The following is a 10,842-nucleotide window of genomic DNA, read 5'->3' as shown; positions in this document are numbered from 1 at the left end:
TCTACAATCTGGCCGACTGAGATTGGATTTTTCGTGATGGTCGAGATATGTAGGACATTCTTGATATAGGTTTATTTGTCGTCGTTCTCGAATGGAACATTTCCGACATGTTGAATGGGATGAATTATGTTGTCCCCATTTTCAACGTAGCCAGGTCGATCAGGCTTCCGCAACTCTTGGAACCAATCTTCGTGTGACGTTATGTGATTGGATGCTCTAGAATCAACAAGCCATACATTGTCAGAAGCATAGGTGTTGGTCAGACTCTGTGCCGACATTCTGTCATGGCCGTCATAGTCCGAATTCGTGGCATAGTTCGTGAGTTGTCGGTTGGACGAAGTCGACTCTCGTTTCTTCTTTCAGCACTCCTCTTCACGACTCTTTGCTTGCTCCCAAGTTGGGTAGTTGGCATGTGCCGGGTTGAGTTGATTTTCTTGAGCTCCTTCGATGTAGCTCCAGTAGCCTTGGCCGACAAGGTATTGGTGCATCCTGTATTCTCAAGATGCAAAGTTCTATCTGTGTAGTTTCTCGGGTGAGAAGAGCACTTCCCATCTAAGTGTTCCTGGTGTCATTTTCTTCTCTGTTGTTGAACCAGTTCTGTTTGATCATCAATGTGGGTGAGTGAATCAGGTAACCACGCACTCTGATACCATGTAAAGAAATGGAAGTGTAGGTGATCTTCTATAGCGGAAGGAATTTTGTGCGTGTGTAAGACAAACAGAGAGGGGGAGAGAGAGGGCTTAGAGAGACAGAGAACAAGAAGCTATATTAACAAGAGATAAAATTACATCTAACAATAACTTAGTTACAAAAGGGTTGGGCAATTGCCCTTTCTACCATTTACGAAACTAGCATGCACCTAGTGTGTCCATTGCTAGTGTGAACGCCATTGCATTGGGGATGTTGGGTTTGATTCTCAACAAGTTTGAACATTTTAACCCTACATGCAAATATTGCCAATTTAGAATTGGTGTTGCAATATTTAGGGGTCACATGCATGATCATCTAGTCTCACATAAACAATCTTATAAATTAAGTTGTAACCCCTTGGTTAGATGGAAAACCCACATTAGCTATCACAACCTTCTACTACACTATTGTTCCCATCACAACCCTCCAAAGTGGTTACCATGGATCAAGCAGAACACTTTTTCATATAGACATGTATACTCTAACAATACTTCACTGTAGTTACATGGTTTATTAGACAAAGCCAAGGTTAGAGATATTTAGAAGGCATAAGTTCAAGTCTGTTTAAGCTTGATATAGTGTATTCACTATTAGAGTGGATAATTAATGTTGAGAATCAAACCCAACTTCAACAATTGGTTTTCACACCAGCAATGGACACTCTAGGTTCAAGCTAGTTTTGTAAATAGTAGAAATGGTAGTTGCCCTAAGTTAGTTGGTATTTAAACCAACTCTTTTGTAACCAAGTTATTGTTGGATGTATTTGTCATATTTTCTTATATGGCCTCTTGTTCTCTGTCTCTCTAAGCCCTCTCTCTCTCTCTCTCTATTTGTCTTATACACACACACACAGAGGTTTCTTCCGCTACAGAAGAACACCTACACTCTCCCTTTCTTTACATGGTATTAGAGTGCGTGGTAGTCTAATTCGATCAACTGTGTTGTGTTGCTCATTGACGATCAAACACAACCGGCCCAATGAACGAGAAGAAAAACCACACAATGAACACTCATATGGGAAGCGCTCTTCCCACCGAGAAACTCGACAAATCAAACTTTGCAACTTGGGAATACAAGATGCACCAATACCTTGTCGGTCAAGGCTATTGGAGCTACATCGAAGGAGCTCAAGAAAATCAACCCAACCCAGCACATGCCGACTACCCAACGTCAACTCCAACACGAGTTGAACAATATTCAGCAAAGGGATATGTCGGTCACCAACTACACCTTGAAGATCAAGGAGTTGTGTGATGCCCTTGATAATGAGTTCGAAGCCATTGTCGCTGCAAACGAGAAACTCCATCGCTCCACAAGAGAGAAAAACCTAGTCACCCGATTCAGCTACAATGACTACATGACATATCACTATGCCTTTATGCTAAAGGTGGCGATAGTCCGAGAACCGGGAAATTTTTCCAAGGTAGCCAAGGATCCACGATGGGTCGAAGTCATGAATGAGGATATTTAGGCGTTATGCAAGAACGAGACATGGAATCTCGTCCCCCGCTCCCCACACAAGAGAGAGATTGATTGCAAGTGGATCTACAAGGTAAAATACAATGCCGACAACTCGGTAAACCGCTACAAAGCACGATAGCAAAAGTATACGGCGTACGCTCAAACGTATGGAGTCAATTACGAAGAGACCTTTGCCCCAATGGCAAAGATGATGATTGTTCATGCAGTCATTGCACTCGCAATTGCTAGAGGGTGGCATTTCCATCAAATGGACGTGAAGAACGCCTTTCTTCAAGGCGAGTTAGAAGAGGAAGTGTTCATGATTCAACCACCTAGTTTCGAATTGACCAGACATCCGACCGCAGTCTGCCGACTCAAGAAGATGTTGTACGGACTCAAGCAAGCACCGCGTGCTTGGCATTCAAAGATTACACAGTATCTTCATCAAATCGGCTTCTGAATGTCAAAATCAGACAACTCCCTCTATGTAAGAAGCGATTCCGAAAGCTCGATTGTCATAATCTTGTACGTGGATGATCTGGTCATCGAAGGAGAGAATCTAGCCGAGATCAATAAGGTCAAATTGCTCCTATCTGGCATATTCGAAATGAAAGACATGCACGAGCTCCATTACTTCCTCGGGATAGAAGTAATTCAGACACCAGTGGGGATCATGATCTCCCCATGACACTATGTTCTCAACTTGTTGTACAAGTTTGGGATGACGTAGTGCAAACTTGTGTCAACCCCTCTTGATCGAAACCTCAAGCTCGATGCCGACTTTGGAATAGAAGAGTGCGAGCCGATTTAGTATCATCAGCTAATTGGTAGCTTGATCTATTTGACCATCACTCGACCCGACCTCAACTATTCAATCGGTCTACTTGGCCAATTCATGCAGAAACCTCGGGATATTCATTTGGATTGTGCTAAGAGAGTACTCAGGTACATGAGTGGGACAATGGATTACGACATCATGTATAAGTCGGACACGATCGTTCGACTCGAAGAGTACACAGATGCAAATTGGGCCAGCTACAAGGCCGACAGACGAATGACCTCAGGGTTTATCTTCTCCCTGGGTAGCGGAGCAATATCATGGAGCAACAAAAACCAGCTAACAATCGCCTTGTCGAGCACAAAAGTTAAGTATAGGGGTGCGACCATCGTAGCATGTGAAGTTGTTTAGATTAAAAGAATATTGAAGGACATGGACGTTCCCATCAAGGATCCTATCCTCCTTTATTGTGTCAACATGAGCAATATTCATCTGGCTCGAAACCCGGTGTTCCATGCACGTAATAAGCATATCGAAGTGCACTATCACTTCATTCGAGAGCGTGTTCAGGGTGGAGACGTTGACTTGCAACACATCAACACGAACCTTTAGGTTGTTGACATCTTAACCAAAGCTCTAAGAGTCGACAAGCTCAGGTAATTCATGGTGGACCTTGGCCTAATGATAGCCGCATTGCCAAGCTTGAGGGGGATTACAACAACCGATGAGCACAACACAGTAACCGAACAACAGTCGATCAATCGATCAAAGTTGACCAAAGGAGTGGACGAAGTAGCAACACAACCGACCAAGGGGAGTCGAAGCACGAACAGACTGGCTAGTCGAACAAGGAGCACGAAGTAGTCAGACGAAGGAGAACGTACACTAGTCGACCAATCGAAGCCGATCTGACCAACCATCCGGACACAAAGCCGAAATGAGCCAAACAAATAAACGACTTTCCGGCGACCGGAAGTTGTGTTTGAAGGAGTGTGTTTAGAATCAAACCCTACTTCCCCAATGTATTTAAACCAACTCTTTTGTAATCAAGTTATTGTCGGATGTATTTGTCATATTTTCTAATATAGCTTCTTGTTCTCTGTCTCTTTCTCTCTCTCTATTTGTCTTACACACACACACACACACAAAGGTTTCTTCTGTTGCACAAGAACACCTACACTCGCCCTTTCTTTAGAATTAATTTAAATATTATAATAGTACAAATTCGAATAGGATCAACCATATAAGGTGTGCTTGTTCAATGGATCATCATAATATAGGAAGTTAGGAATATATAGTCATCAAGGAGTGTTGATGGAATACGCTTTATCTTGTAATATTTTTTTATATTTATAAAGTCGTGGTTAGACCTCCAAGAATCAAACATGTTTATTGATGCATTCCTTTTTATGGCAACTTTTCCAATATCTACAAGTGTATGGTTTGGTAATTTTTGGTCATTTGGGGGGCCATGGTAACAAACAATAGTCAAGTATGTAACCAACCACCTAGAAATATAGAGGGGCATATTTAGCAAAATGATGAAAGACAAAGGTCATAGTCAAAACTCATAAAATAGAAAATATACTAGTAGCCTAGTAGGTAATATGAATGTGCAATTTAAAAGGGTTGAATAGATTTTAACAAAAGTATAGCCAAACAAAGTGGGTTATGCAAACATGATCCCACTCCATAGCCCACCTCTATAAAAGCAAGGGCATTTGCCTAGTTGAGAGAGAGAGACACACACACAATCTCATAACCATTGTGGGACACCATAAACACATGCATATGTGCATATGCTTCGAATTTTATAGATTGCAAGATGTGTGTTGGTCTTTGGTGGGAGGGAGATGTATATGTGATGCACTAGAGGAAAGGGCCAAATGGATCATCCTAGTGTGATTTCTCCAAGACAAAAGTAATATATACATAATACGAGGAACTTAGGACCTAGAGAGAGCTTATCCTTTTTGGGGTTTGTCATATTGTAGAATGAGATAGAGAACCTTTCTACATGGGTTTGTCCTTGTCATCGTGGATAGTGGAATTCCCATCTTTGACATTGTGGATTGAATCTATTCATCTCATTGCATCTTCCTTGCCATTATCCTATTTTCCATGGTCAAGGTGCATAATCTCAAACATTAGGTTGCCTAAGTCCAATATCATTGATTATGAATATTTTTCTCTTAACAAATTCATTGGTCTAAATATGACACTCTACTAATATATTCTCTATCAATCACATTAAAGTTCAATGACCTATTTTCAACTTAGATTTAATCCCTACATGCACTTATCCCACAATCAGAATGTTCAATCTCAATTGCATACTATAAGTGTAAAATCCTTTGTACAATACTCAACTCATGCATGTTGTAATGTCCACTCGCATGCATAGATGTATGCAAATCACTCCTTGGAGAGGAGATATATTACAAGTTGATGGTTGCTACACAAGGTGGTAAACCATATGATGTGCAAGAACATGCGGGAAAGGCCTAATGCAAACTCGAAGCAAAGGATAAGAGCATAAGAGAACACCCACAAATGAAGCATGTCCTAATACAAACGGTTGGGTGGTATAACCATAAAAAAGGATAAGGGTAAAATAAATAAACATCCTATTAGAGACAATGGAGAGATCTATAAAAAATGGAAATCCTTTGTACAATAGTAGGATATGTTCTCCTAGTGGTATCGCACGCATGGATGCTTGACTTGGATCCATAAATCCATGTGACATCATGCAAAGGGTAGTTCACAAAGTATGAGATCCAACAACTTGATATTGTGCTACAAAGATATTCCCATCTTTGTGAGTTAGTTAGCATAACCAAAAGACACATTTTTCTAGATGGGAAGTGGTTAATGTTGGATGAAGTCTACTGGATACACAAACTACAAAAATTATGTTGCCACTAGGTTGAATGGACAAGATCAAATGCCAAATATCATTCAATGTGAGCTTGTTCACGATCCTATCGGGGAACCTCATGGTTGTAAGTGGTAATAAATTTGCATCTAGGACATTTCTTGAAAACCAAAACGACGGTGTTATTGAGAACCAAATATTATATCCTTTAAGTAGATTGAAAGGAAACTAAAAGGTCAAAAATGTGCATGTGGAATATTTTGTGAACCGACTAATATTAGTGCACTTAGATGTGTGAGGAATAATTAGTGTGGGTTCATTTCTTTACAGCATTCATCAATGGTGCCATGGTAAAGGTTTGAGTATACCTAATAAATCACACTCAAACATGTAGTGCCCCATCGTAAGGTTGATAGACCAACAAGAATTATGGTGTGTGGCCTCAATGTTTCAAGTGTGGCCTAGGTGGTGACAAATGGTGCTCCCATAAGGATGGATAATCGTCACATTCAAAGGCACTTTTTGTCACCTCATATGGGAAATTGGCAAGGAAGAGTTTCTTTACAATGAATTTCTTTGTCCGCCACCTCAAATATGATCATCTACATTTGACAATGACACTAGTTCTTGTGTGTGAGAATGGTTGAGAACATTTCCTCCATCTAACTTTTATTAACTACAATGTCTCATCGTAGTATGTTTGGAGCAACATCCCTTGATGAATCCATTGTCTCATATTTGGGTATTTTTCTAAATAACTCCACATTTTCCACACTTTGTTGAATCCTACCATGTTTTCAAGGGCCCTTTTGCGATGAATTCCCCTTCTAACTTTTCCTTTTCTATTGGTTCCAGATATTAGCTCTTGTATGTTTTTTGAGTGTTTTTACTTGCTTTCTATGCAATTCTAGGAACTCCATGTAAATTTTTGTTACAAAATTTAAGCATGTACTTCACAACCATTTCCATGCACACTATATCTAGCATGCAGCCCAAAATTCTCATTCATAGCCAAATTGCGTAGAATGTCATTAGTTTAATCATGTTCAAGTGCATCCACCCCAAATTCTCATAATTAGCCAATCTGCTTGGTTGTTCGAAAATTTCTTCCATATCTTCCGTCTTAGCTTCCCCCATTTCCTTTCTTGCATCGCTCCTTTCATTGTCCTTTTCTTCACTTCCAAACTTTTTTTCTAGAGAAATTCAATCTCGACACTTAGTAGTATCATGCTTTGTGCCCTCCCTATCTATCTATTCCATTGAACAATGATGCCAAACAAATGAGGTCAAAGTTCTCGATCCTACCACTCAATTTCTTTGTTTGTCTATATGACTTTATTTCAAGAGTTGTTGAGCTCGATGAATTAGATGGGTGCCCCGGCGAAGGAGGCGAGGCCGAACCCACGAAACCTAAACTAGCAATGGCAAACCGATAACAACAAAATTTTACAAAAACAAAAAGAGAATAAAAGGTATGAAGGTTGGTTGGGTTAGAGTTCGTTTCTCGAGCCCATTTTTCGTGGGCCTTTTTTGTTTCTTTTGAATCACCGTAGACAAGAAAACTACAGAGCAGAGCAGAACAGAGCAGAACAGAGCAGAACAGATCTGTGTCGATATGGTTTTACTTCTCACATATTAAAGGTACCAATTCCTTCTTTCATTTCCTCTGTTTTCTTATTTTAATTAACAGAAGGAGGTAGACCCTTCACTTAGATAATAAAAGGAGAAATAAAGCAAAAACAAAACTCTCTTTTTTTCATGATATATATGGCTTAGATGTCATTTTGTTTTCTAATATCTTATTTGATTTTCTTTTTGTATTGGATTAAAGGATTCATTAAGTCACCTACTTGCTTTTCTGATGTTTTTGGTAATACAAGCTACTTGATATTTATTAGGTCCTTTGATTTTGATATGTCGATGTTCGTCGCCTCATGTTCATTGTTGCCACATAATGTCTATGTTTTTTTTAATTGTATAGTTTCTATAATTGCTTCATGTGACCACATACTCGTTTATTGCATGTGGTATGTATATTTACCTCTCGTCATCACATATTCTCTATAACATTGAGTACTAATCACGTATTATTTGTGTTTTTTAGTTGTAAATAGTCTGTAGATTTGTCCCATACTCTGTATATTTTTTTCCTACGTTAATCACTAGTTTTCTGTAGATTCTCCTTATACATTAGTTTGACTGAATATATACATATGTTCACATTCAAAGAAATACAACGATCATATAGCAAACCCCCTCCTTGTTTGATTGATCTACAGATACTGTGGGTGATTCATAGGTCATGACCATCTATAACTTAATCTATTTAAGAACTTTTGAAATTGACTGTCATGGTTTGAGATTGACTCATAGTTCATTGTCATCTATGAAACAAGTCTTCTTAAAAGCTTTTGAAACTCATTTCATAGATAATCATTGTTTATGAAATAATACTTGAACGTCTTCAAAGAGGCCTAACATACTACAGTGTCTCCAAATGTTCCTTTATGCATTTGTATTGTATTATAGAGTATGCAGATTCTTGATATGGAGCACCAATGCCTCATAGTGGTGTATATTTGCTTTGGGTTTTGCCCTTATAATGAATGTGATTTGGCATATTGCCTTTTTGATTGTTTCCACTTATCTTCCTTCAATTTTCTATGTTGAATTTTGTGCATTCTTTATTGTTCCATAGAATAATTAATAGGTTCTTGGTTGATTCGGTCAGGTGAGAATGTGAACTTCACCACAAGAGGCTACAAATTTGGTGCCTGTATAATGAATTCCATGAACAAAGTATTAGGAGATTGCATTTCCAACATCATCATCACTAGTATAAAATTACAGTAATCATGTGGAAAAGGTAGGGAGGTTAGTCTCCTTCTAGAATGATTCATATGTCTTCCATAGTTGTGTATTACTGCCAATAATTTTCTGACCAGAGGTTCCAAATATTTTGCAATAACCTGTATTAGAGCCAATGGTTTTTCTTGTCGGAGGTCTCATATGTCCTAGAATAGTGTTGTTTGGCGTTCAACGTGACCTCATTGCCTTCGCCTTACATGTTGCTGAGGAGATGGTGCATTACTTTCCTCTTGCTCCACATTGATGAGAAGATGTTGGAGATGAGTCCGTTTTGCTTCACTATGCCGTGCTGTGAAGATGGTGTCAAATATCCTGTAATTGCTTGTATTAGAGCCAATTGTTCTTCTTGTAGGAGGTCCCATGTGTCCTCCAGAGTTGTGTTTTCTGGTGATCAGTGGGACCTCATTGCCTCCACCAAGCACATTGCTGAGGAGGTAGTGCATTACTTTCCTCTCGCTCCACATTGCTGAGAAAGTGCTGGAGATCAGCTCATTGTGTTTCACTAAGCTGTGCTGTGAGATTGGTTGCATTAAGTCCCATGCTAAGTTTCAACATCTGCACGTTATCTGGTCCACGTGCCTCACATAATGGTGTTCAATTTTGAGCTCATGCACCAACCCAAGTTGTCTCGCAATTTCTGAGTTCACTCTCTATCGCTAGGTTGTTCTTGAGCTTTCTTCACATGACCATCCGTCCCTCCCTGGTATGATCATGATATTCTAAGAATGTACTACAGTTTTGAAATGTGAGGATCTGCGGCTATCTATCGACAAAACTCATTTAAGTACAAAGTAGATGTGTTAAATAGAGGAATGTGCTTAACTTAATTCATGATTGTATAATAACCTACTTAAGAGATTTTCAACTAGGCTGAAAATATATCTACCACACATCTTAACTAGTTTCACGCTTGCTTGCTTAAACTGGTTCCTGATTGTTTAATAATCTACATAATGTTTTCTGAAATACCCCCATAATGCTTGCTACCTAGCTCATGATTGCCTAAATATTATGCCTCATAGCTTTTGCAAATAAGCTAATACCACCTCTTACAAAATTAACTAGCTTTTTTATTTCTTTGCTTTGATTTTAACCAGTTTAGGTCACAAACTAGCTAGCAAGAGACTAGGGACATGTCTATAATGGCAGGCATTGGACATGATAACGCTAAAAACGTTATCACATCAACTCAACACCTTGGCATCAGTAGTGATAGTGATAGCGATGGTGATGGTGGTGGACAGGCATATTCAAACTGTGGTATTGAGGAAGATGGGTTAGAATGCCCTTTATGTTGTGAAGGATTCAACAGTATCAACCATCTCCCATATGTCCTATGGTGTGGCCATTCTATTTGCAAGCGATGCCTTCTAGACCTTCATTGGGCTACCTTGCGGCTCCCTATCACACCAGTCCAACTTCCACTCTTCATCGCATGCCCATGGTGCCAGTCCTTGTCTTGTCGATTAATGTGGAAAGGAAAGCTCAAGTACCCATGCAAAAATTTCTTCTTGCTATGGTTAGTTGAGAGTATGAAATCAGACAATGCGAAAGAGAATAGTTTGAAAGCAGACATATTGACAAGAAAGAGTGGGAAAGAAGATGACAAGGCAGTGAGTGCTCAACATCTACATCAACAAAATTATAGTGGGGTTTCCCAACAAGTTCCATTCTATAATGGGTTCTCCTCCGCCTCATTGTCATCATCGTTAATTTTACCGATACTACCACAATCTCACACTCGTGTGTTCTTTTTTCGAGGATTGTTGACGAGGATTGTGCGATTTTGTGCACAGTTGATGGCGAAAGTCATATCACTCTTGATTGTTCTTTTCCTCTTGTTTTGTGTCTTGCCATTTAGCTTGATCATATTGGTGGTATATTTTGGTGCTACCCTATTCTTTGCGTTCCCTTCTTTCTTGGTTGTATACTTTGCTTTTCCCAGTTTGAGTTGGCTCTTAAGAGAGATCATCACATAGCAAGCGAAGGGGTTAAAAGTGTTATTTGATGATGATCAAATATCAATCTAGCTCTTAAAGGGTTAGTTTGATGAGGAAAAAAATCAACACAACTGTGTGTCTATATGTATTTATTTTTTCTATTGGATTTTTTATGATTGGTTTTTGTAACATCATTGGTTACAAACAATAGGACAACTTTTTTGGTT

At 39.2% G+C, this 10,842-nt stretch overlaps 1 protein-coding gene across 2 annotated transcripts; it reads left to right on the top strand.

The window, feature by feature from the left end:
• Positions 1–7,208: 7,208 nt before the first annotated feature.
• Positions 7,209–10,842, top strand: LOC147863837 (uncharacterized). Of its 2 annotated transcripts, none has more exons than XM_087320203.1 (2): positions 7,209–7,448; positions 9,778–10,842. In XM_087320203.1, the coding sequence occupies exon 2, from the start codon at positions 9,809–9,811 to the stop codon at positions 10,652–10,654; it is 846 nt and encodes a 281-aa protein (XP_087176329.1). In that variant the 5' UTR covers positions 7,209–7,448; positions 9,778–9,808; the 3' UTR covers positions 10,655–10,842. The 2 variants fall into 2 exon arrangements, with proteins under 2 accessions (XP_087176329.1, XP_087176328.1); XM_087320202.1 differs by having other exon boundaries at positions 9,773–10,842.

This window comes from Azolla caroliniana, unplaced genomic scaffold (assembly GCF_043228905.1).
Source record: "Azolla caroliniana isolate FFs.n. ecotype wild unplaced genomic scaffold, voAzoCaro1.0.p SCAF_5, whole genome shotgun sequence".
Taxonomy (NCBI): Eukaryota; Viridiplantae; Streptophyta; class Polypodiopsida; order Salviniales; family Salviniaceae; genus Azolla; species Azolla caroliniana.
This window is presented reverse-complemented; position numbering and strand designations above follow the sequence as displayed.

Bases quoted from the DNA above. Each gene is read 5' to 3' on its own strand.
- LOC147863837 (XM_087320203.1), top strand. From the start codon at position 9,809: ATGTCTATAATGGCAGGCATTGGACATGATAACGCTAAAAACGTTATC.